General features: G+C 36.5%; 1 protein-coding gene across 1 annotated transcript in view; it reads left to right on the forward strand.

Moving 5' to 3' along the window:
- The window catches only part of CCDC93 (CCC complex scaffolding subunit CCDC93), a 50378-nt gene that overhangs the window by 13145 nt on the left and 10205 nt on the right, over positions 1 to 27028 (forward strand). The window contains exons 7-19 of the mRNA XM_074873694.1: positions 3391 to 3491; positions 5169 to 5208; positions 6635 to 6727; positions 7204 to 7254; positions 8321 to 8407; positions 13009 to 13125; positions 17493 to 17555; positions 17759 to 17832; positions 18389 to 18470; positions 19807 to 19878; positions 20979 to 21050; positions 21312 to 21420; positions 24682 to 24764. Coding sequence (XP_074729795.1) covers positions 3391 to 3491; positions 5169 to 5208; positions 6635 to 6727; positions 7204 to 7254; positions 8321 to 8407; positions 13009 to 13125; positions 17493 to 17555; positions 17759 to 17832; positions 18389 to 18470; positions 19807 to 19878; positions 20979 to 21050; positions 21312 to 21420; positions 24682 to 24764 — 1044 coding nt within the window. The remainder of the gene's footprint in view (positions 1 to 3390; positions 3492 to 5168; positions 5209 to 6634; positions 6728 to 7203; positions 7255 to 8320; positions 8408 to 13008; positions 13126 to 17492; positions 17556 to 17758; positions 17833 to 18388; positions 18471 to 19806; positions 19879 to 20978; positions 21051 to 21311; positions 21421 to 24681; positions 24765 to 27028) is intronic.

Below are 27028 nucleotides of genomic sequence, written 5' to 3' on the forward strand. Positions count from 1 at the left end.
CTGTTTTACAAGTGAGCTCCCGAAGTAAATGGGTATTACTGTTTTGTTTGTGCACCTGTATAACCCTTTAAATTGAGAGAGAATGCAAACCTGTGTAAGAAAGCAAATGGCAAATGTGTGTTGTATCAGTTAGTGCTTGATATTCAGTGAGCTTCTGCTTATTTTCAATTTTCAGAGTAATTGTCCTAATTTTTCAAGTGTTTCAAATGTGTCCATTTTCTACCTGCATTGTCTTTAAATAGTGCTGAAGATTCTGTATCCAAGTGGCTGATACCAACCTTGTCAGGGAAGAGACAGAAACAAAGTAATCACAATGCTGTTAGGAGGCACTAGTACCTAGAATTTTTAGTGTCATTTTAAAAAATACAGAAGATATTTGATTAGCAGTGAATAAGGGATCCCTTTGAAGGGATCCTAGTATGTGTCAAGTGGCTTGTCCAAAGTCCCATGGTGCTTTACATATCTACCTGCATGTGTTCTGAAATTGCTTTTTAGAGCTCAAAGAGAATGACATGGTGAAGATGGAGCAGGTACATGTAGGCCAGATCAGGTGTTTCTTTGCTGGTTGAAGCCAGTGAATTGATTTTCACCTGCCCAGTATATTAGGGGCTGTTACTTTAAACTTCATAGGTCATGATCCTGGAATCGGATATGCATGTGTCTACTTCTGCAGCTAAGGGAATAGTTCTGTGTTCAGGGTCCAAGAATGAAAGAGATATCTGTATTCAGGGTCCAAGAATGAAAGTAAGGAAAACAAGGTACAGTCTTAAAAGTTTGATAGCATTTTGCACCATTCAGCTAGCCTGTCTAAATATCTCTGAATAGCTCTCCTGCCTTTAGGTGTGCTGGCTGCTCTCCCCAGTTTGGATTTATCTGCAGAGTTGATAAAGGTGTATTCTGTCTTCTCTGGATCACAGATCTCTAGTTTTTAGGTGCATCTTCATGGTAGATAAAGTTTTGACATTTGTTCATCACTGCTCAGGGTATCATTAGACAAACACCTCTTCCTTAAATGTATGAGCTATGTCAGGATTATATGATCGACAGCTGGAACCTGATTTTCTTAATGGAAGATTAGTTTATTAGTGCCTCTTAAGGCATCAAGGCACGAGTGCAGTCTAGAAGAACACACAGTGAATTTTCAGGGGAGAAAGTGCACAAGCTTTCCTATCTATCCATAGGAACTGGAAGAAGGTGGCGGCTGTTAAATGAAGGCTCTTTTGCAGGTCACCTTTAAATCGTTATGCATTGGAATTGGAAGAGAAATCCACTTTCCTAAGAGGACCAGCAAGTGTGAAAGATTAGTCTGTTGTCTGAATTCATTATTATAATTCTGATCTAAGGACCTACCCTTCTCTTCCCAAGGGGACAATACAGTGAGATTTATGGTCACAATCAGGCCTAAAGGTTAGAAAAGGAAATACTAAATATCAGCAATGGTTATTGGAATAGGAACTACTGGTGCTGAAAGGTGACTGTCTAGTGAATTGAGATTATCTTGCAGTGGTTTTGTTCAACTGCTCGATTATCTGATGCCAAGACTAATGTTTATGGTATGATGCCTACTTTATATAGCACAGGTATAATATAGAGCTATAATTACTTTTATGACTTACATTGCTTTTCTGTAGGTGTGAAAGTACATTTTGTGGGAGATTCTTGATCTTAAAAAGCTTTTTCATATGACAGTCAAAAATGTAGCAAGATTTGATAGCTGGAAACAAAGATGACAGAAATTGAGATTAGAAATGAAGTAAAAATTGCAAAGGGCAGCTGACAAATTCAGGAGAAACTCGCCAGAATACTGTCTATTTTCACTTGTTTGAAATCTCTACTTTGGGCTTACATGTCTGAAAAAGATTGAAAGCTATATTGGCAATGTTATGGTGCAGGAATTGGTTGTTGAAAATAATAGTTTGTGTTTCACAAGGTCAGATCAAACAAAAAAAAAATCTTTTTTTATTTTCTTTTAGAATCTTTGCAACTTCTTGAATTAATCTTGTCCCATGTGAATAGGATTTTCTGAAGTTAAATGTGTATGTGGAAAGCCCGAGTTTTGATTTCAACTTTTGTTTTTTGTAATGTATTTGTTCTAAGCATTCTGAGCCTGGCCCTCAAAGGATTCAAAATATATGAATTTAAAACAGACCAGAAGAGAGGGGGCTGTTCGTTTTTGATGCTGATTATTTGGGAGTGATGATGAAGTTTTTCTCTGCTGGGATGAGGGCTGGAATTTAATTTCAGAAAAAGGAGACAAAAAACTGTCATCTAATTGATTGAGGGGGACACTTTTAAAAAATATCAATTGGAGGAAAAAAAATCTTTGAGATCACAGGTTCTTGGTTAGTTTTTTTCAGTATCCTTACTAGCAGGATAGCAATAAATACTAGACTTCAGTTAACTTCAAAATCTTTATTCCAGCAACAACAATATTTCATTACAGACTGCCTGTGTGCTAATCTTTCACCAAACAGCAAAAATAATTCCAGTAAATGTTATCTTGGTTCCAGCTTCTAATTTGGGGAAAGCTGAGCATCTCATGATTATTTTTTTGTTCGGCTTTTGGTTTTATTTTGTTTGTGGTTGAAGTAGAATAATTTTTCTAATCTTGCTATATAGTCTTTTATAGTGGTATAGTTGATCTATATGGAAGGAGGATGAAAAAAGGTAGTTTAGTATAGGCCATATTTACAGCGCTGTGACAGTTGTGCCTACATTAACAGTCAGGATAGTGGCTCTGTCCTTTTGTTTCCATTTTGTTTTTAAATTGGAAGTAGCTCTATCAGCACAAAATACTACTTGTGAATCCTTGTTTTATTTGGTGGGCTGTTGTCCAGCTATAGGATCACATTGGGATAGCATAAGATCAAATGATTTTAGTACCGAACTTCTTAAGATACTTTTGTTCTTTAAATTGCAATAAAATCTTTTAATTCCATTGCAACCTGTGACCATTGAATAGATAATAATTACATTTAGTTATCTAATAAGAGATTAAAAATAGAATTGACTTGCAAAGGAGGTAACATTTCTAGACGCTGGCATTATCAGCTAAATCATAGGATGTTTTTTTTAATAGATGTTGGTTGTGCTATTTTTGACTCTTCTTTCAAATGTTATAGAGGAGATGGGTGAAGAAATCGTATTTGTTGTTAAATGACCATTTATAATTCTTTTAAAACCTGGAAAGACAGGTCCTATAGCAAATTTTTTAGAAGTAAATTCAGTAAGATTTTATCATGTAATTCCAAAGAGAAAGTGAAGGATATTTATTTGGGTAAGCATATTGAGTTGGAAAGCAAACAGTGGTATATATCACTCTAGATAACAATTCATCATTTATTTTAGAAAAGCCTTTTACAAGCTCTGAATTCATTCACTGTTTTACAGGAGGTTTACAAACCCCAGAGAAAATATAAACGTCAGAAGGGAGCTGAAGAACTGCTAGACGAGGAATCAAAGGTTCATGCTACACTTCTGGAATATGGCAGGTGAAAGGCTTCATTTAATTGTCTAGGGGTTTTGGTTTGTGTGTATTTAGAAGCATTCATTCTATATAAAATTTGGATTGCAGAGGGTTTTTTCTGCTACTTCAGAATCAAACCTTTTCAGATTTACTCTTGTTTGGTTTCAGATTTTGTTTGTTTAACCTGTAAATTCTCTGGGGACTGAATAGTCCTCATGTGTGAACAATGTTTTGTACAATAGGAGCTCAAGTTCTGACTTTATGCTGCTAGTAGGGTATGTTTATTTAACATACTTGTTCTTTGCTTCATAAAAATGGCTTAATTTCATGATGCTTCTAGGTAGTGTCTGTCAACCAGTATTGCCTCTTTGCAATCAGTCCCCTGAAAGTGGGGCAAAGAGGAGCTGAAGTTGTTGCTTCTTTCTATAGTTCTAATGTGGTTGCTACATCAGGGAGCTGAATCATGCTCTAGTGCTTTGTCTTCTTATTTTCTGCCAACTTCAATATAGAGACCAAGTTAGCAAGGTTTGCACTTATCCATTACCTTTGGAAGTCCCTCTGGTTTAATGAGAGCTCTCCAAACACATAAAAATAAGGTTACAGAGTTTCTAGTTTCTACTTCCAGTTTTCATAGTTTAGTGATATGTACAGCTTGTCTGCTGTCTGAGCTCTTAATACTTAAGGAGTACAAATGACATTTGAATTCATTTTTTGTATCTTCTGTGGTGGCTTCTTCCCCAAAGCCATAGATTTCTTTTCTTTTGGTCTCAGTATTTTGAGTACCTTCCTCTTACCCTTTTTGTGCATTTCTCTTGACACACAGTTGAAATCAGCAAGTGTTCTCCCTCTTGTCAATAACTTGAAGTTATGCTCTAGTTAAATATGACTGAATTTACTCATTAAGTATGAGTGTTGAATAAATGGAGAACTGGTGACAATTGATACTGCTACTGAGGATCACTTTTAGCCATAAAAGACTTATAAATAGTCCTGCTTCTGCAGTAGTTAAGGAATTAAACAGTTGTAGTTGTAAGTTAATCAGGAACACCACTTCTCTTTGTATCTGTGTATGTGCTGGGTTTAGTGCTTCATAATACTGAAGATAATTGCTTGATGATATCTAAAATTTCTTTCTACCTGTTTTTTCTTTAAGATAATATTTCCAAAGTAACAACATAACTCATGTCAATTTTTCCTCTCCCTCAAAAAACAGATGTAAAAAAGTTCATTTGAGCACGTATCTAAAGCTCTGAACGACATGCTTCAGAAAGAAATTGCAGATTCATCAAAGCACACAAGCATGAATGGTTTTCTGGGAGTAGAGATTGCACTGACAATTTCTTGAGGTCTTTCCAGAATTCACTAGTATATAGCTAATGGCTCAGGATTAACTTCCAAATGGAAAGAGAGCATTGCTTTTTCCTTTCATGAGCTTTACACGACAGTATTTTATGAACAGTCTAGATTTGCAAATCATGATGGAAGGACTAGATGGAGCTGAAATTAGTCTGTAAATATGCTGCAGTTCCTATTTATTTAGTTTATTTGAAGCATTCCAAAACTAACTGGAACCTGGCTGTTGGCTTTGTTAAACAATTCTCTTTTTAATGTATTTGTTATGTTGAAAACTGACAGAAACTTAATGTATTTGTGAAAGTTGTAGACAACAATGTATTTATTTCATGTTACTGTTTTCTTTTAGGAGATATGGATTTAGCAGACAAGCGGAAAAAACAGAACAGGTAAAAAATATACTAATTTTAAATACTTCAATTGTGGGAAGAATTACGTTGTTTTTACTGAAGTGTGGGTTACTGTAAGATCTTAAAGGAATACAACAGAATAAACATCTACAACTTCTATTATTACCATCTCTTAAAAATGGCTAACTGGAACTAAAAATCTGCATGCCATGAAAGATGCAATTGATTGCTGTCTCCTTTTTTAAAGGGTTTCCTTCATCAAAGATCACATTTTGCAAAGGGTTTGCTCTTAGAATAAAGGGGAGTTTGGGTGTTTGTTTTGTTTTTTTAATGTGAGGTAATGACATATCCTGTCTGTTTAATCTTTTAACTAAGTGTTCCATGATGTGATTGTTAAAGAGGTTCTCCTTTTCTTTTTAAAGAACCATTCAGCTTGGTAACAAATGTGGTAGGCATTTATTACATAACAGGTTATTTAATGTGATAGAGAAACATGATACAATGCCAAAAATAAATCATAATGCCTGTTGAAAAGTAGCATCCTGGCTGTGCTTTTGGTGATTATGGAATCATAAAATGTCCTTGTCGGAGTTTTGCAGTTTTATTATTTCAGTGCAGATGTTACTTTAGCTACAAGTTTTTACTGCAGACAAAGATAATGAAGAAATGCACTAAGCAATGTCATGGACACAGCAATGCATTGAGTATATTAAGGTTGCTGCTCTTCATTATCTCAATATTCTGCATACAAATTTATCATTTAAATTTTATAAATGGAGATGTTTCCCAGTCTAGGTGTACCTCTTTTTCCCTCAAAGTAACTGCCAGACTGCGGTCATGTTTATAGAGTTCATTTGGTTTCTTCAAAAATATTACTGACTTCAGAATATTGTATATTAGACAGTCATCATGTTTGTTGTATGAACTGAGTCTCCAGTAAGGTCAAAGTGGAAGATTAAATAGTCAGGTTAGTGTCAATAGAATGACCATTCAATAGAATGACCTAGAAATTGAGTGAGTCTGTCATCAGTTCACATTAGTTTAGTGGTATGTGTTCTTCTGACTGAACTAGGCAATTTTATACTTTTTTTTTCCTGTTGTATGTTTGTTACACCAATATTAAGTTATAAAAAATTATGTTAAAAAAATTTCAGCTTTTTTATATATAGCAGACATCATATTCTGGGGTAGCTAGTTGTCCTGTGAGGTTGGTAGTTCTCAGAAGGCTGTGGAGTAAGAGATCTTTGACCCACATGTGTCCATAGAAAGCCGGAGACACTGTCTTAAACAGGTGGAATACTTACGAAATCAGCGAGGATTACATTTCAGTTGGCATGAACTGGAGTGTGAGGAAGTTCCAGTAGCTGAAATGTATTCATAGAAACAGAACAGCTATATTCCAATTTTCTTCTTGCTGTCTTTCTTAATATTGGAACTAAATATAATATTAATTTTTCTTTAAAAGGCTGAAGATAAAAAAATTGCGCTACCTCCAGGGCTTGCAGGAGCAGGAAAAGCTGAGCCTTGTGATGAAGATGATCTTCAGGCTGCCGAAGAGGTGTGCCACATACGTAGTAGGCATGGATGTTACTAACCGGGGGGGAGGGCAGCCATTTTCTCTGCCCAGTCCTTCTCTGTGAGAAGGAAAATCTCCATGCATAGCTAAAGTGAGAGTTGCTTCCCACAGGAGAATATGGAACCTGAAATTGATGCACAAAATTAAATGTTTGTTGATGTTTAATATCAAAAAATTCAACTTTTGTTTTGGACTCCAAGCATTTTTAAAAGGCTGGTGTTCAACTGACAGTGGGAGCTGGATACTCTGATTGAACCTGTACTGTTACAAGGAATTCTCCTTAAATTTGGTAACTTTAGCCGCCTCTTCTTTAACTTTCATAGACTTACTGTCCCATTACATGCATTAAAATACGTTATATGATACTAATTGTATAGATGTGTCCCTGTCACTAGGCAGAACCGAGTTAAATAATGAAAGATAAATTGTTATGTGTAATTCCTCATCTTTTGCCCTAGCTTCGCATTAAAACTCTGATGACTGGAATGGCTGCAATGGCAACAGAAGAGGTAAGCAGCATTTAAAACTCATACAGCTTTGTTTAAATTATGGTTGATTATGGCAATTATTCCTAAAATTAGGTTAATGGTGAGTCTGAACTCTTGGAATGACAGTGTTTAAATTTTCATGAAGGGAGTGCAAGAAAAGATGGTTGAATTAGGAAGACAGTAATTTTTATGAGGCTGATGACTTAATAATTTGCCTTGAAATGATAAAAGCAATATAAATAAGTGCCTCTTTCAAATGGTTTCTACAATGAGAATTTCAGGGGAAAGACATCACAGTGCAGCTACCCAAGATGCAGTATGATCTTACTTTATTCATCTTGTGAAGATATCCAGAGGAGTAATTATTTTACTGGTGAGAGTGGAGGAAAATTGTATGGGTTTCAAGATGTTTTTCAAAGCACTGATAAATGTTTATAAACAACACCATCAGTCTAAGACACTGAAAATACTGGATATGTATCTTGTTCTCTTAATTAGTTGCAGTTAGTGATATAATGGAACTTGTAGGCTGTTGTAATTTTGAAAATTCTTACATTTTGATTTCTGGGTGAGAGGACTGGTAAGAAATTCAGTTGTTAAACATTGTTTCTGTTTATGCTGAAATCACAGAAGAGAAGGTAGTAATCAGTCTAGTCTCAAAGCTGATTGACATGCTTTCTACTGAAATCCACTGTAGAATTCAGTTCTACTTGAAGATCATCTTTGTACACACATCCAATTTGAAAGGTGCGTTCTTTCACACATCTGCATTGTTATAGTTTGGCTCAAAATGTGGTCTAATAGTGAGTTTTATTACTGCGCATGCAAAATTCAGTATGCAGAATACAATTAGAAGTAAGTTTTTGAAAATCTGAGCTCAAATTTGCTAGAAGGTTTTAAGTGAGAAATTTCTAGTGGCGAAGTTTTTTTGGGGGTGGAATATTTCTTGATCTTTTTTTATGATTAGAGGTTTTTACGCAGTGTAAAGGTTTTGTACATTTCTGCTAAAATTAGAGCTTGGAGAAATTGCCATGTAAAAAGCACAGGCAGTTCCAAAACTCCAAATGTTTTCTTGACACAATTGCAGGGCAAATTGACAGCAAGCACAGTTGGCCAGATTGTTGGACTCCAGTCAGCTGAGATCAAGCAAATAGTGTCAGAATATGCTGAAAAGGTAAGTGTGTTGCCTAATTGTGTTTTACCAAGTTGTGTTTGATAGCTTATTAATTCAGGCCTTAAGCTTCCAACTTAATTGCCATGATTCTCTTGAAACAACACTGTCTCATATATGCTGTGGATAGGAGCACAGTCAGGATCCAAGAAAGTATTTTAATGAGATTTAAACATGCACAAGCTTTTGGCATGATAGTATATATTCCTGAATTGCATTCACCAGTAGTTTGGGGTTAAGCACCTGCTTAAATGTTTTCATGAACAAAGAAGGGCCTGAGTTGGTATCTCCTCAAACTAGAGTCCTAAACTCTTAATGCATTTTAAAATGTTCAGTGTAAAGCACAGAAATACAGTTGTGTGGGCCTGCTCAGAGAAGAACCTAGGTGGCCTCCACTCAGATTTTCAGACACTGGGATCTTCTTGCACTGGTCTCCAATTCTCAGTCATGCCCTGGATCTCTAGTTTTGAATCTACTATCATGAAAACCAAACCTCTGTTGCTTTTAAAAGTCAAGGCAATTAATTGTGCATATTAGCTCTATTTATTGTGTTCAACTGTGATTGTTTTTACAGTAATGTGAAAAGAAAATCTGGCTCTTCAAGCAATTAATACATACAATGCATCACTGCCAGATATGAGTTATAGGTCGCTCTTATTTGTCCAATAGTCTTCTCATATTTCTTCCTTTTTGTTGACACATATGAGGTATGGAGCTCTCCCATTTGGGAGATAAATCCTATAACTCAACAGAGTCTATAGTAAATTCTTGCCCTTTCTTTATTATAAAGGATTGCAAGAACAGAAGCCCAAGGGTCATATTTCAATGTTACATTTCTTCTGTTCTGAAAGAAGGCAGCAGGACCTTGACTATTATAGTAGAACAATGATTAATACTCTGGAAAGTAAGAACTGATTCAAGTCAAACAAAAAATATATCGCTTCTCAAATTTTGGTATGTGACCAAAAAAAAATTTCTGTGTATGCATGCATGCACCAGGAAAAGAGAATTAAGGATGTTATCAAACAGTTTACTGAAGCATCAGCAGTGTTTGGATATAGTTCTAATAATTTTAACCCCTTGTATCTATATATAGTCTGAAGAACACAGAAGTGCTTATTTGTCTACCAGAGTCTTAATAGAATCCACAGGCCTGGTGAAGGTAGCTGGCAAACAAAATTCTAGATTTGATGTTGCCATGCGCCAGGATCTTTCTTAGAAGATGGAATTTTTGTGGACGATCAATGCATAGAGTTTTCTGCATTTGCCCCTCCTTTCTGCTGCTGTGCTAACTTGCTGGGTAAACTGGAAGGAAGATTCTAGTGTCGTTCCTCGCTTTTTAAAAATCCTGGCAGAAAATTATTAATGTGGCTTTTATCTGTCTATTCATCACCAGCTTTCTAAGGCCAGTTACTCAAAGTAGCTTTGATTTTACTGTGTTAGAAGGATTCTTCCTCTGAGACTCAATTTACAAATATAGTCATTTGTAACAAGTGGTTTTGCTAGGAGTAGAATAGGAGAAAAAGCTTGTTCCCTGGTAAAATGAGAGAATGACTAAAACTAGAGAAATGCTGTCTCAAAACTACCCCCTTCCAAAATGCCTAAAGGGGGATCCTCTTCAGCAGTCTTAAATGCTATTTGCGAGTTGCTTTTATCTTGAGAAGTTGACTCAGAATATTTTTGGACTTATAGAATCCTTTGTCAGTGATTACTATGCACCCTGCACAGTCAAAGTAGTATACAATAAGCATTTCAACTATTTACTATGGTTAGGGGTTGTCATTCATGGAAGATACTGAATTGGATGTTTTTATATTTTTTGGTTTGAGGAAACACTCAAAGATAAAGTGAGATGCAGTGATTTTTATCTTTATGTTCCTGAGGCTTGGGAAAGTGTCCACAAAAATGATGGCAAATTAGATTGAAATGACTGCTGAAGATCTACATGGAACTTGACTGATTAAATCAGATTTGAACTGTTACGGGGTGGAGACTGTTGTTTGGGGTTTTTTTTCCCAGTGGGCTTAGGACAGTGGACTTCAAATTGAGGCAGCTATGATGGAGTTAGTCACAGATCTAAACATCTGGAGTCTATTTGCCAGCAGGAGATGGTTGAACATGAAGAGATAAACAAAATGATTTACTGTTATGAAGTTTGTGGTTCTGTACAGAGACTGTTTTTAAGAATGTGAAGTTCTGTAATGGTTGAGTTATCTTTAATTATGGCTAAGTTTATAGCACTAATGTGTGTGAGAGAATCTCATTACAAAGAATAACATTGATGGCATATATTTCCTTCCTCCTTCCCATTTAAAACTTTTACATGTGAACAGTGGGAGTCAGGCTCTTAAAGTCTATAATCAGCCATTTATTTTGGCTAGCAGTTTCTGAGTTGCCATAGAGTAGTGATCCTCATGCATGATTAATACGGTGTTTTAACTTAAATTCTGTCATAGAAAATGAGACTACTAACACTTTTTGTTTAACTTGTTTATTTGAACTGGCTAAATCTTTTTAGGGCAATTGAGCAGTTGTAGGGAATGGGGAAGAATGGAGAAGCGAGTCTATACCTGTCAGTGGTGGAGATAACGTGTGTTAGCAGAAAAGTTGAAAGATGTGTCCGCGTATCCCTTTTTGTCACATATAACTGAAGTTCTTGTTTTGAGATAGAGTAGCAAATTGATACAGTCAGAGACACTAGGGCTCAGATACAGCTTTCTTAAATTATGTTCAAAAGGCAACTGCTGTTTCAGTCTAGTAAGAGACCAAGTAACAACAATAGTGTCAAAAGCAAAGTAGCTTCTATAATTTGTGCTTTCTTCCTTCTATGATGAAAGATGCATTTTTCCCCAGAAATTGGAACCCAGTTCCTCAGTAACTTTAAAGCTGTAGTGTTGCTGCAGAGCAAACCCTTAGCCCACTTTGGCTGCACAAGGCTATAGCTTTTTTATTTGCAGACCAGAAGGATTTTTCTGAAGCAACCTCTGTATTATAGTGATGGTTATTTCCCATTTTCAAAAAGCAAGCTTTAATAGTCCTTGTCACATGACATTTTCTTTGTGCTAAAGCTGTACTGTATGGATTTGTACTATTTTTGCAAGATCAGTCTCAGACTGCTTTAGCTCATGTTTCTCTTGCATTTCTACTTTTCTTGATTTACATGTTATGCATACTAGATAGGATGGGGTCTTAGAATGCATGACATGATGAGGAGATGTGATTTGGCTAGATAAGGAGAGGAAAAAGTAAATCTGGGTGTGCATTTGAATAATTTAGTGTTACAGGTGTTGCTTGGAGGCATTTTTCCTTTCCTAACAAATAGAAAGAAAGTACATGAATTGTTGGGTTAAGATGTCAGAATTGGTCTTTTCTTGCTGTGGGTGTAAAATTATAACAAATCATTAGGCTGCTCTTCAATATGAATAACGTAGAAAATGGAGAAGAGGAAGACAGGTTTTGCCTCTTATTTTTGTTTAAAATTAAGCTGTTAATGAAGACCTGCCTACCCATCTGCCTAGAGTGGATACCAGGAGCAAATATGAGCGAGGAGTATTTCATACTGCCTGTAACGTTTTTGCTGATTATACTTTGTAGTGGTTGTCAACATTTGGTAATTATTCAAAAAGCACTTATTGAAGTCTTTGACAGACTCTGCAAATTAGCACCTGAAGTACTTGAAAATCAACTGTTTTTCTAACAAAATATTGGAAAATGGATTAGCTGGAAAAAGAAGTCTGAGTGCATGAAGCAAATTACCAAAACAGATGGTTGTAAGTGTTAAAGTGAGGACTTTCAAAAGGTACAGATAATGTTTAGGCAAATAATCACTTAGACATCTAGCTATCACTGACTTCTTAATCATTCTGCAAATATACAATTTCTGTTATAAATGTTATTCCTGGTAAAGAATGTTTCTGGCAGCTTTCCTTTCACAATTCAGAGAGATCAGGAGACTTAATCCAGATTGCTGTCTTGTGTATTTGTAAGTCACTCTCTTGGCAATGCATGCTGGATTGAGTAGTCTTCAAAGACTGGTGTCCACAGTACGCATGCACACACACACAAAAACGTTTAGAGTGGTAAATGTATCTACCACACTGAGTATGTTATTGTTGTTCAGGATAAAGATGAATCCAAGCCCAATATTTCAGAATCTAAATACACAACTATTCAAGGCTTTTGAAAGTTCTGAATCTACTTATTGGGGTGTGGAACATTGCTGATTCAACAAGTTCAGTAAATGCCACTGCTTAAGGTATTTTTTAGCATGTTTGTATTTTTTCCATTTAAGAACTCTACCAGGTTTAACTGTAATGATGATACAAAAAATATTTTTTTTTCTAGTATACTATAGTATTTTCCATCTCTTCCAGGGCAGCTGACTTTATTTTTAGGTGTTAACTTTGGTATATAATTCAGTTGCTCAGCTGCTTCTTTATCTTGATGCAAGATAAATTAGTAAGCATTCTTTCTGTTGGATAGTGGGACATGGTTCTTGATAAGGAATATCACACGTGTGTCCCACTTTGGCATTTTCTGAGCTACTGAAGAAGCAAAAAGTAATGGCATGAGGTCCGACAGGCTGCTGTTATTGTTTATTTTAGCAATCTGAGCTTTCCACTGAGGAGCGACCAGAAAGGCTTGGAGCTGCCCAACAACATAGAAGGAAGGTGGCATCTCTGAATAAGCAGATTTTGCAAAAAAACAAACTCCTGGAAGAGGTAAGTATTGTGAGTGTAATAATAAAGAAGAAAACATTGATATATGTGGTCGATCACGAAGTTTTTGCCATCCAGGAAAGATTTGCAAGGTATCTTCTGTACCAGCAATTTGTCATGCTGAACATTCATTTCAGCATCTCTGAATGTCTTGCTTGCACATTTATTACTAAGACAATGTGGCTGGTTTTATATTAAAAAATTGTATAGCCCTGTCCATGAGGAGGGAGCTAGCTAATCTAAACATGCTTTTTCTTTTTTTTTGCATACCTCTCTTGAAGAAAAACAGAGTATCTCCATTTGACTTGTTAGCTATAGTGTTGAATGGGCTGTTCTCACAGTTTCAAGAAACAATTTAGGAAGTTGCTCTAAAACATGCTACAAATAACTTCTTATCACTTCCTGTCCTTTATATGAGCCAGCTTGTCTCACCGACTAAGATGGGTTTTTTGCTTCTTTGTTTGTTTGGGGGTTTTTTTACAGAGTCACTGCTTGGTTCACATCTTCACATTTGTTTTAGGGGAGAAAGGCTCTTGAATTTGTGACTCATGTTCTGTTCATATCTATAAGTAAGAGCAAGAACCACCATTCCTGTATTTCAACCTGTTACCATTTAAACCCAGAAATGTATAAGTGGAAAAGCTATGCCATTAATGAAATGCTGCTTTTAATTATGCATACTGCTGTAATCGGCACCATGCCATCTCTAGCTTGCAGAATCTGATGAAAACATACTGCATCAGAGTCAGTAATTGGAAGAGCTTGTCAAAAAACAAATAGTACTCGAGGAAAAACTGTTGCTGATGACTTCTGTGGTTGATGCTCTGTCAAGTACAGCACTGCACCAGCAGCCTTCATCTGTTTTTTTTTTTGTTTTGCTCTGCTATTGTCAGTAACTTCTTAACACCTTACATCTTAACTGGTTTTACCTATTAAATGTTGGGGGTACAAGGGCCCCAGAAGATAGGTGTCTGTATGGCACATTTTATGAGACAGTGACGTGTTCAGTCTTACAAACAACAGACATAAAAGAATGGTAGCTTTGAAAGCCTTACTGTGGTATAACTATGGGAGCACTAGATTTTAAACCTTCCTGCTCAGCCACTTACTAGACCTAACTGTTTTAAAATCTGTTTTTAAAATTAGAATAAAATAATCTCTAACAGTGCAATGAAGTCTTTTATTTAAAGGATATTTATCCCTTCAAAACTTAAATCTCCTTTCAGTAAAGCATATGCTGTGAACCATTTTTTGGTTCAAGTTCAAATAATACTAAGTTTAAATAAAGCTATAGAAATAAAACTCATGCACAAAAATTGGAAGGACTAATTGCCTATCCTGTTCTTTGTTTCCCTCTTCTGTTTTTCCAACTTTAATAAAAAGCTTTATGAAGAACCGGTGCAGGTTTTTCTTAATTTGTTTTGCATAAAAAAAGACTTTCAAAGAGTAGAGTATGACAGTGGTTTAACTGGTGAGTATTAGAATGCATGTCCTTTGGAACATGCTGAGCTAGTTTCGTTCTTCTTAAACCGATGCATTTCTGTTTGTGTTATCCTCTGGCATGCCCCCTCTGTTAAAAATAGCATTTTTTCATAGTCAGTACAGCTACAATTATTATTTGTACTGTATGTTGAATGTAAACCATGTCTGTTATAATTCCTCTCCATTCTAGAGTGAAATATTATAAAGTATGATATACCATAATTACGATATATTGAAATTAGATTTTTTTTTTTTTACTTAAGTCTGTATTCTTTTAACACTTTGGTAATACGAATTTTCCATGTCTGTTTATGTCAAAAGTAACTTTGGTGCCCTGTCAAGATGATGACTGTTAGTAAAAAAATATTGACAATACATACCATTTAAATGCAGGCTGAAGTGTCAGGCTTTCATACTCATAATATGGGTTTACAGACAGTTAAATCCTGTGTGAACTCCCATGTTGTTTTCAGTTTTTTTCCTGAAGTAGAAACACAAACTACAGAATGAGATCTTTTGGAAGTTCAGAAGTGGGGGAAAAGATGTTCAGTGTCTATGTCACTGCAGTATGTTTCTGTCACGCTTTAACTCTTCTGTATTTCCCTTTGTATGTATTTGTCTTACAGCTTTTGTGCTTTAGAAGAAGTGCTGTGTGCGTGTTGTAGAATGGAGATCGATGCAGGCTCTCTCAGCATCCACTCTGAGCTAGTGGGTTGCAAATCTGTTCCAGATAAGAAGTTTTGTTTTCATGACTGGCAATGGTTTAGCACTGCCCTGTTATAAAAGGGGGCACGTTTGCCCAGGTTTAAGAGTGTTCTAGTACAGTTCTACAGATTTTGAACAGATTTAGGTTGTGTCCACCAGCTCACATCCATCTACAATTTTTCTGCAGGCAGTACACAGACATACTGGAGGCTTGCTCGTTTTGAATGCATGTACTAGAACACTGCACCACAGCCCCTGCGTTGTGAGAACAGTTTGTGTTCTTGGAGGCCGTAGACGCAAGCTTAATTTTGGGGAGGTCAACCTAGGTACGATTGTGTAGCAAAAGTGACATTAGGAAACTGCAATAGATAGCTCAGACTTCAAAAAATTAAAATGTGCACTAGCACAGTTCTCCAGCCATGCTGTTTCCTTGATCTTTCTTGCCTAGTTGAGCAGTAAGAGGCTGGTAAATGAGCTTAGCAGTTGTGGGTGGCTTTTGCAGCTATTCTGTGTTGTGCCGTTATGATCTGGAAAGCAGAAAGGCTCTGCCGATGTCTGTATGCAGTCTCAATGATTGAAATGTTCAAAAGCATTTTTTCTGTAGCAGATGGCTCTTACATTCTAGAGAATTGTAGCATAGTGCGGCTACTGAATTAGCAATGCAGAATATACCTTGAAGAATAACTTGATATGTGTTGAGTGGATTACATTTTCATGCCCGGTGCAAGTAATTTCCTTTACCAGTTTCCCTGGCATATGAATGAATGGATTTGCTTACTTTCCACATACTGCTGAGACGAAGAAAGCAGTTTGGGATGGGGAAGAAACGTGGTTGTAAACAACACAAAATTGGTAGAGGCCATACTTCATTACAGATCTACTTTTAACTGCCAAACAAACTTCATAATCCACAGGAAGACTTAGAGTATTTTCTAAATCTGTTATTGTGCTATTTGTGATTTTAAGATTTGAGGGCCCTTTAATTCTGTTTTGCTTATTTCCAGTACATAACAGTCTCAGTGCTGTGTTTTTATATGGGGAAAAAAGTACTGACAGCTGTAAGCCAAATATAATCCTTTTATCACTTTACTAAAGTAAAAAATTCCTGGCTGAATTTTTTTTACCACTTGCCAAAGACAGCTTTTGAAATCAGTGACAGTCAAGACCCCCCTTTTAAAAAAATGTTTGTGAAGTTCTGGCTTCAATACTGCAGTAAGTTTCAGCAAGAGTTCTCATCACATAGTTCTTGAATCTTTATGTCAGTTTTCATGAGATGTGAACTGCAGGTTTAAATTTTTTTTTTTTTTTTTTCAGCTAGTTAGAATTCAGTCTGTTGGTGAATTATTGGTGAAAAACGTGAAAAACAATGAAAAAGCTTTATTTTTATAACTTCAGATGTGGAAAGGGATGAGTGGAGTGTTGAGTCACAGCTCCGTTTTGTGAACAGCAAACTAAACTAGCATGAAAAGAAGTGGAACAGGAAGCCAAATGTGCCTATCTTTGTTTGCAACACTACTGCTCCACTTTTGTAACCCATGGCCCATTTTTGTTGTTACTATTTGCAATGTTATCTTAAATCATAAGGATTTTAAAGAAGGATGTTCTTCTGAAATTAGCCTCTGTAAATTATTTGACAAGTGAAATGCCCAGTGGTGTTTTGCTAACTGCCTTATTAGATTTTCCATAGTTGCACAAAAGAAAGTCATAAACCAGCTTGCTTATTTGGTATGGACATGTCTATGGTATGGTGCCATGGCACTTTTATGCAAGTCTTGAATCATCCTAACTTCTTTGGAGAAGTATGAAAAGGGACTCTTCTTAACCTGGTGTGAAACTAGGTCAGTATAACCAAGCTAAATAACTTTGAGCAATTTAGCAGAGATTCTATCCAATAAGTTGCCATTCTGTTGGCATCTGTTCTGTAAAAGCTGCTGTTTCTTCTGGGACCTAATACGTCTAGAAGGTCAGGTAGATAATGTTTGCTGTTATTAATTAAATATTCAATCAGAATTCTTGCAATGAAATGCTCTCAGAGTAGATGACAAGAAAAGACAGTGTTTGTGATGGTTGGCCTATTGTTTAATAGACAACTATTACTAACAGCTTAAATATTGCTATGCTCCATTACAGGTATAATTAGTGTGAATATAGAATCAAACTCTTTTCTTTCTCTTTCATAATAGTTGCAAGCTAAATGTACTGATCTGCAGGCAAAATGTACCGAAGCAAAAAAGACGTTAACTGAGGTAATCTTTCTTTGTTTTTCTGTGTACTAGCTGTGTTTCTAGCTGAATAATTTTTGAGAAGTTCTGTGTGTAGAGGGATGTATTAAATGGTGAAAATGTTTGACAACTTAACTCACTGATCCCATGGGGTGGGAAAGCTAAGTACCATGGCTCTATTTATATGTAGAAGCGTATTTCAGTTTTTTATTAATTGCAACCCTTAGGTTAAGAGTTACAGTGAAAAGCTGGACAAGGAATTGGCAGCCTTAGAAACAATAGAATCCCAAGCAGATTCTAGGTAAGTTTCTTCCTTTGTGACCTTAGAAATTCTGAAAAATGATAGGTTTAAAATGAATCATTCAATGTCTCTTGCTTTGTCAGTGTAAACAAATAACTAAAATTTTTAAAATTAAATAATATTTCAGCTTGCTTTTCAAAGATAGAAAAATATTGCCATAGTATTCAGTCAAAATGAAAAGTGTCAATCTGTAGTTGAAAATAATTGTAGGTGTTTAAAGCAGAAGAACCCTAGACACATTTGACAAGTAGATGAGCCCTTCCTGATTTATTTTCTTCATATTTGAAGCCTTCATCTCACATACATTAAATAGGAGTCTCTCTCAAAAATTCCACAATAATGAGGTGAGAACACAGCAAAACCATCAAAATACTGAGTGTAACACGACATTTTTATTTTGACCTTAGTATATCGGTGGTGATATTTGGTTTTTAATTTCCATAGATTTTACTGGAAATTTATTTAGAACTAAGCTTGTTCTAATGTCTTTTAGTTCTCCATCTGTTTAAATTAGAAACTAAAAATCTAATGTGGTTTGCTGGATCTTCAAATTTAGCATATTACAGAGTCTGCGAGCATTGGTGGCCATGAATGAAAACCTAAAAAGCCAGGAGCAAGAGTTCAAAGCACACTGTAGGGTAAGTTCTAGTTTCTTTTATAAGGATTCATTTAAAACTTGGTAAATAAGCATTATTCTTCTTCCTGATTTGTTGTTGTGTTGTATGTCCCTGTCAGTCATCTGTTCCCCTCCCCTGCCCAATTTACTGGTTTTTCCAGGTTTATATTGACTGTTGCCACCAGCTTGATTTGCGACAGAATTATTGGACAGTTGCCCAGTTCTGCAGTGTATCATAGCTGCAACAAGGCTGATGACCAAGAAGGTTGGAACTGGATTAACCAGAAGGACTTGCCCCCTGCCCTGAGGAGGGGAGGTGTAAGGAAGGCTGCCAAGGCATCTGGATTAGTGTGGCCTTCCATGTTCTGTTGTGCCTGGGACTCTCTAATACAAGGGCAGTTCCTAGACATACAGTGCCAGATCAGCCTAGTACTGGTGCTCTTCTCGTTCCCATTACCACTCTGCTGAGAGCAACTTGGGGTGGGTTGACAGGGAGCACTAAAACGTAACTTTGAGATTGGGCTGGTCTAGATACTCACCTGTGGTATTCACAACCTGAAATGGATTGTCTCTTCTCGGATAATGCAGCCAACAGCCACCTGAGGAGAGGTACGGGGCCAAAGAGGAGGGCTTCATGAAGGCCCCTAGCTTTGGAGCAACCCACCAAAAGAGACAAGACTGAGATGAAGCTACTGCAGTTTTCAGAGCATGTTTCAGTTTTACTGCTTAATTGCTATGCTTTGCTGTCCTGTATACTGCTGTGTTTATGGACTGCCTAGAAATACGACCGGAGAGAATTGTTTTCATTTTCTTCTATTTAAACAATAGTGGATGGGATTTAATAGAATGAAAAGAAGTAAAAAGAAATAGTGCCCTGAGGCACAGACTGAGCATAGGAACCTCATTTTCCCATACGTAGTCCTTTGGAAAGCTCTAAAGGATTGTAATGGAAACTACCTTGCAAGTAACTTCAGGTTTGTTCGTTTTTACAAATGCTGTATGTTGCAGTCCTGTGTCATGCTGTTGCTATTGTATTATTCCTTTGCTTCCTCAGTTTCATTTTCTGTGTCACTTATTAGTTGTCTTAGCTGGATCTAGTATATTTGCAAATAAGAAATAAATCTGTCCCTGTGTTTGAGAAAAGCAGACAGTTTTTTGTAGTGAGTAATAATGGATGCCTTACCCTTAAGCAGGCAATGCTGTTTAATCTTGCAAATTTAAATTTAAAGTGTGTGGTCAGCCCCACAATTTTGTTGGAGTTGTATGTTGTCAAGCTTCCTGCTCTCCCCTCTTAAGAGGATAGGTTTCAGTTAAAAGCAACATAATTTTTCTTTTTTTTTTTTTTTTTTTTTTTAAAGGAAGAAATGGAGAGACTTCAACAAAATATTGAGAATTTGAAAGCTGAGGCAGTGGAAAATGGGGAGGAACAGGTAATAGCAAATATCTAAGTTCTTATTTTCAATTTGTGTTTTAAGATGTTGGTTTAGGTCCTTCTGACTTTTGGGACATTCTTGCAAGCATTAAAGTATCTGTTGCAATATCTGAAAAAATTCTGTTCTTCCCCCACTGTTAAAGGCACAGTTCAGGCTAATGTTCATAGGAATACAGTAGACTGAAAATAGCTGGGGCATTCTTCATTATTCTTGCAGAATCTATGGGGCTAACTCATAGAATCTTTTGTGCCTTTCACTTCTTTCTTTGTAGTATCAGAGAAGAATCTCTGGATGTTGTGTTAAGAGCAGTGCATACCTCTGACAAAAACAAGACTTCCTCAGAAAGCATGTTTGTTTTGGTTATTTTTTTCTTAGAAGTGGATTTATTTGAAGGATGAAAGCACAAGTTTTCAGTGGCTCAGTACATTGCATGTCATGAGCAGCTGTCAGAAGTTAGGCTTTAACACAAGTGCATCCAGGCTGATGGCAATGAATAATGAATGAACAGAAAAGGAAAAGCTTGAATGACTTGTATTTTCAGTGGGTAAACATTTGATACATTTATGCCTCTGAAATGAGGTAGATTACAGGTTCCATGATGCTGCTGTCCTGAACACAACATGAAAAAATTAAAATGTAAACCTAAATTTTAAATTTTTAAACAAGAAAAAATTATCTTAAAGTCCACAATCCAGGAAATCTAGAATACGTGTCAGAGGGCTTATGTTCTGTCCTGAACCCCGCCACTGAATCAAAGTATAAACATTCAGACAAGTAGTACAGACAATCTTCCGATACCTATCTTCATATGAAGTGTGACTGTTGTAAAGCAGTGGAAGAACTATTGACAAATCTTAACTAAAATAGCAAAGGCTTAAAAGCTAGCAAAATGCACTTGTTTACAGTAAAAGATGTCGTTTTTTTAATGCAGATTATGAATCATTGTTAAAAAAATAACAGCTGATGGTGGTGTTATTGTGGGAGCCATTAAATGGAAGATAGACAAATGCAGAAAACAAACCCAGTCTGCACATTTTTGCTCTGCAGCTCTCGTGTGCTACTGTAATACACAATTGTGTTGGGTTCTCAAATTCTAGGAGCCGAATAAGATTATAGAACAGCAGTACAAAACTGAGAAAGATAAGCTTCAAAAGATACGGCTATTATTGGTGAGTAACTCTTTGAAAATTTACTTGTACAAAATTATTGACGTTTTCTTATCTTGTAACTTCTAATACTTCTTTTTGTTCTTCTAATTTTAAAAAGATTTTCTGTCACAAATCAATTACAAAAAAAAGTTGAGCCTCAGCTAACGCTTTTCTTTTTAAATTAATTATTTAGTAACAAAATATTACTGGGGGGGGCTTCATCCATTTTAAGAAGAGAACAAGAAGAGGCTTTGTTTTCTCCCCTCCTAACTTTCTATTCAGGCACGAAGAAACAGAGAAATAGCCATTTTACAACGCAAGATTGATGAAGTACCCAGCCGAGCTGAGCTAACACAATATCAGAAGAGATTTATTGAACTTTACAGTCAGGGTATGTATATCAAGCAGGAACATCCTGCTGAAGGCTAAAGCCCTGAAAGAAGGGCAATCGCATTTTAAGCATATGGCGTGTAACAACAGCACTTGCTAATTTTGTGGTATTTTAAGGGTCTTTTGGTATTCATGTTATACACCCTATTTTCAAGGTTTTATAAGCTGGCTATAAGAATCTTTCTGAGGGTGAAACTTGATACACAAGATCTCTGGAGTAAATTTTGTCTGCAACAGAATCAGTCATTTAATGACCAGTGTGTTCAGAAAGTCCTTAATTCACCATTTACAAATGAGGTTGCTGTAAATTTGAGTCATGTTTAATTAATTGTTCTTATCATAAGATTGCTTTCATTGTTTTCATTGATGTGAGATACCTGGTTCTGAACCAAACTATGTCAAGAACTACAAAGTAAAGGCAATTTCTTGAAGGGATTGTTTTCTTTTATTTTTGATTTATAAATATCCTGCAATATCTTGGTAGGATCAGAATACAAATTGTCTTCAACTTTTTTTTTATAAGAAGTTATAAAATGGGGAAATGTGCTGTGTTGACTCTTCAGGTAGGTATGTGTTTGCTGTGCTTGGATGGTATGGAACATGCAAGCTGAATAAAATGTTAAAGTTGTTCCATTAAACTGGTAACGGACCAGTATACTTAGTGGTGTATATTTAATGTAGTTTGTGTATTAGCATAAGCTAAAATAAGTTTCTACCAAGAAGAACTAGTTAATGTTTTAAAGATATTCTGCACTTACTGAATGTTTGTGAACCAAGCTCTTGAAGGTTGAGCAGTTCTAAAATTGTTATCTAACTTTGATTCAAATCCGTTGCCCTGATGAGGCATCTCTAGTGATGTAGAGCTGCCTTCCATGTGTGATATCTATCTCGGTGCACGGAATAGATGTACTTCTTTAGTGCGTGCAAATCCAGTGCTTCCTTCCCTCTGCTTTGCTGCTTATGTGCCATGCGGCTTATTTAATCAAGTCCAGCTATAAAGACAACGTTGTTGTCTTGCATCAGGTTTTCTGCAGATTGTTTTCTCTGTCATGTCTAAGTGAATTCAGATAAATAGTCTGTGGTCAGAGCATCTACCTGCTCAGAAGATGGGTCTTCATTTATATATGAAGTAGAGAAAGGTTAAGGTCAAAGAGACTTGTGCAGCTTTGGGTTTAGATTTAAGATGCTTTGAATATTATGGGACTTTGTTTTCTATAGTAGAAAATATGTGTGGTAACTTAGGATAACATGCAGCTCAGTTGTGGCCAGGAACCTACGTGGTACAGGCTAAGCTTTTGGAAAAATGAGCTGAAAATCTCTAGCAAGTCTTTCTGTGAATTGTGGTATTTTTTAGAGACTTTTCATTTAGCCAAATTCAGGTGATCTTCAAAATTGCCAAAACCTGTTTTTTTGAACTTTGATCCAAAGGGTGTTGGACAAGATAAACTCCAGTGATGCCTTCCAACCTCAGTGATTCTGTACTAGAATGCTTTTAAATTCCAGTATTCTGTGCTTTGTTTTTGGCCTAACTGAATCTCTTCCCTTGAAAACATTAAGCTGTGATTTCAAGAGAATCAGTGAATCAGTTGGCTCCTTCTTCCTCTTCTTTATTTGTCTTACCTTACACAGGCTCTTGTGTGGGCCCGTAAGTCTTCATAAGCTGGTACAACCTTCTAACCCAGTAGAAATCCTGAAAAGTTTTCTTCTGAGTTGGTATGTGGAATTGATTCATAAAAGATCTGTGATGACCAGAGCTGTTGCAAGAAAGGGAAGAGCTGCACAAAGGCTATGGTTTGGGAAAGGCCTCTTCTGTTTGGCAGCAGTCCTGCAAAAACCAAACTAATTGAGAGAGCACACCTGAAGTAAACCTGTTGATGATCCTTGTGTTCGTGCAGTTTTTCAAGAAGCAGCCTGATTTCAGCATCTGGAAAATCTTTGTGAAACATGCTGAACAGCCCTACTAATTTGTCAACCTATCCCAGGCTTTCCTGAATTCCTCAGTGCTTTCAGGCTCCGAGTACTCAGTATGTTTCTCGAGACTGCAGCATGTGCAGAACATGTGTCACAGTCATACTGTGGCAATGAGAAGGCTCCTTGGTCCCAAACATCTCACTACTGCAGGAATAGCCACTGCTGGTTTTCTGGCACAAGAACATTCAACTTTGAGCTGTAGGTTGCTGTTGGGCTTCAGCTGGAGAACAGAATTGTACAAATCTAAAGTTGGAATTTCTTTAAAATTTGCATGTTCAGTGGTGACGTTATGTGGGAGGGAGGTCATGCTGACTGTAGATGGTTCCATTCAAAAGCTTAGTCCAGCTTATCAGTTCAGTAAAGGTTTTATTTAAAGATGGCAACTTGTTAAGCTTAATGTAAGTTTCATGTAATGAGCATGATTTCACTCAGGCTTATCTTTTTTAACCTGTACATTTTTTCCAGGTTCAGGGTTCTAGACAGTGCTTAATATATTAACCATAATAATTTTTGCCAGCTGTCCTTCTCTGTTGAACTCTTCCCTTGGGAATCACAAATATCTTAGGTTTCGTTAGGCATTGAAGGGCTAAAGAATAGGTTAACACTTAGCAGATTTGAGTATCAGTCATCATCTTCTAGGCCCAAAGGGAATGCATGTCTGAGCTTTGCCTTCCCCACCGAGCTGTGACCAACATCTGCTATAATCACCTAAACTAGAAAGTATTATTTGAAAAGAAAGTATTATTTAATTCTATCAGCATGAATAAATTGCAAAAAAGGCTTTAAAACAGTAAAAGCTTTCTTGGGCATCTTGCACATGGGTAGCTTGAAATATATAGTACAACGCACTGTTTTCCCACAGAGTACTATCAGATGATGTTTCCTATCTGTCTCTGCTGAGCCTGTGCCTCTCCGCCGCCGTGGGCATGCTATGCGAGGGCAACTGTTAGCAGCACAGCAGGCTGCATGGTGTGAGGGTAAAGCTGGTGAAGGAAGGATGAACAGACAGTGGTGAGGAAGCACAGCTGGTAGTGCCAACATATGTTCACATAGAGGACTGTCAGCAGTTGAGGCTTAATTTAAACACTGAGCTGTGTTGTTCTCATAAAATCTGATAGCTGCAAACCCTGCTGGAGGTTTACATGCAGAGGGAATATTCTTCCAGAATGTATTGAAGAGTGTGTTCCGTTATTGATAGTGGAAAGTATATTATATAAAGCCTATGGAGTATTTTTACAGATTCTATTTCACCTCATGCTCTTTTATTATTCTACCCTTTTTTTGTTTGCAGTCTCAGCAACTCACAAAGAAACGAAGCAGTTCTTTACTCTTTATAATACACTGGATGATAAGAAAGTATATTTGGAAAAGGAGGTAAGAAAATGTTATTACTGTTTTCTAAATATTCATTCTGTGGACAAGGAGATAAAGAGTTTTTACGTGGCCTTCCATATTCAGTCATGTCAGCAGAGTTAACAGTCTTTGTACGTAAAAATGAAACAGCTGATTCATAAGAATATTTCTGATGTTGAGGGGGGTAATGGTCTGTGTTGTAAAAGAAGTGCTGTTAGTACAGCATGTTTAAACTACTCACTGTGTTCACAAAACATGAATAACATTTGATTAGCAAATATCTCTGTCTTGGTATCACAAGACCAAATTACCCTCTTTTTCTCTTCTGGGTCATTATCTTTTATTATGAACCAATGCTTAAGTCAGTAACTTTGAAGAGCAAATTCCAGCTGATTTCAGCAGCATCAGCATTAGTTCTCAGGGTCTGAGCCTGGTGATTTTACTGGATCAGGATCAGAAGAGTAGTTTTCATGAAAGCAACTTGTTTTTTTCCCCTCGCCTTTCTCCTTACTATATATAGTTCACTTCCTTCTTGGGGATGACTTAATCAAGTGATTTCCATTTTCTTTTTTGTAATAACAAGCATGTGACTTCAGTAAAGGTAGAGAAATAAGAGTAGTCAAGACTTGATAAAAATTATGACATTACTTTTAAAATATATCATGTTTTGGTACTTCAGGCTTCTCTGTTTATTCTAATAAGAACTGCTTAGTTCTGCATTACTTGGATATATTTGTTTAGTTTGTGAGAGAAGCAGTAGTCAAATTTCTGACTGTAAAGACATTTTATCTCCTGTTTTTGAAGATCATGAGCAACCATTTCCTTCCCTTAAGCAGCTGATTCTAATACATGTGCTAGATAGTTTTCAGGTTTTCAATTCAGATAAGTCATTGTGTAGCTTCTTCAGAGGGTGTGTGATCCTGACAGTTGCTTGCTGAAGGAATAGGTTTAAATACAGAAATATTCTTTAACAATTAACCTATGCTGCGTGTACTGTGCCTGTGGTAAAACTGTGAGGAGAGGTAGTAGTTGGGGCGTGGGGAGTGGAGCAGGGGGAACTTTGGCAAACAGCAGCCCGTCAGGATAGAATGTTAGGCACGTACAAGAGCACATTAACTGTGGAGAAAAAACTGACTTCATCCTTTCCTGATTTTGCTGCTTAGTTCTACAGTAACTGAGTACAGTTTACTTGCTTTTGTTTTGATAACATTAAAAAGTTCTCCATGTGAGCCTGCTGGAAAGCTCACAGATGTTCTACTTCTGGGCAGAACTTAAGAGATACTTAAGAGATATCTTTTTCCTTTGGCAAACATACAAGACTGGGCTTCTGACAGATTTTCTGGAGACCAGGATGATGGGAAAAAAACCCCCACAACCCAGAATAGTGTTTTCACACTACCATTATAAACTTTAACTTTCCTCAGTTTACCCTGATAGAAGTATTTTAAGGTGTGACTGCAGTGTCAGGGTAGATCTAACCCTTTTCTTTTGCAGAAAAGTATCAGCCACTCTGTGAATGTTGTCAGAATCCAAACTACATCACAATAAATTTAAAAGTAACTTCTGTGACTAGGTGGTTTAACAACACATGTAAATAATATATGTAAAAACATCTCAAGTTCTGCACTGAGTTGAGCCTTATGGCTCAATGTGTATCTATATTTTGAGTAGGTCAGTGATCAGTACAAAGCAGGATCTTAATAAAGTTTAACCTGTGGTGATTATTCTCATGTGCTCTGGAAGGACCTAATTTCTGGGGGAGGTTTCAGTTTAGCATGAGACAATTCTGTTGCTAAAAATTATTCTACCTGATGATCACTAAGATCCTCAAATAAATTATCTTGTAATTAGTGGTGTAACTTACCTTTTCCTCTCCTGAAAATACCATTAAGAATTTTCCTTGAAAGTTTTTCAAACATCAACTTCTTACAAACCAACAATGATGGTACCATGTAATGTCAGTTACGTGCTGACTGTTCAGGAGCCCTCACTGTAAAACTTGCATCCCTGGACAAGAGTGGCTGGTGTAGTGGCTCTCAGGGGTCCTGGCAAATGCCTTATCTAAGTCTGTAAGAACATTATCACATCCTTTGTTCTTCTGTGGTCTTTCATTGGTTTTGTTTTCTTATTCCAAATGGTGAAATGTATTCATAATGTATAATACAGCAGATTGCAGATAACAATATACCAGGTCTAAAATACTATGTTAATTAGCAGCTATAGAATTCATTCTACTTTAACTTTTCCCCTAGGTTAGAATTTAATACAGATTTTTTTTATTATTA

This window comes from Strix uralensis, chromosome 6, assembly GCF_047716275.1.
Source record: "Strix uralensis isolate ZFMK-TIS-50842 chromosome 6, bStrUra1, whole genome shotgun sequence".
NCBI classification, from domain to species: Eukaryota; Metazoa; Chordata; class Aves; order Strigiformes; family Strigidae; genus Strix; species Strix uralensis.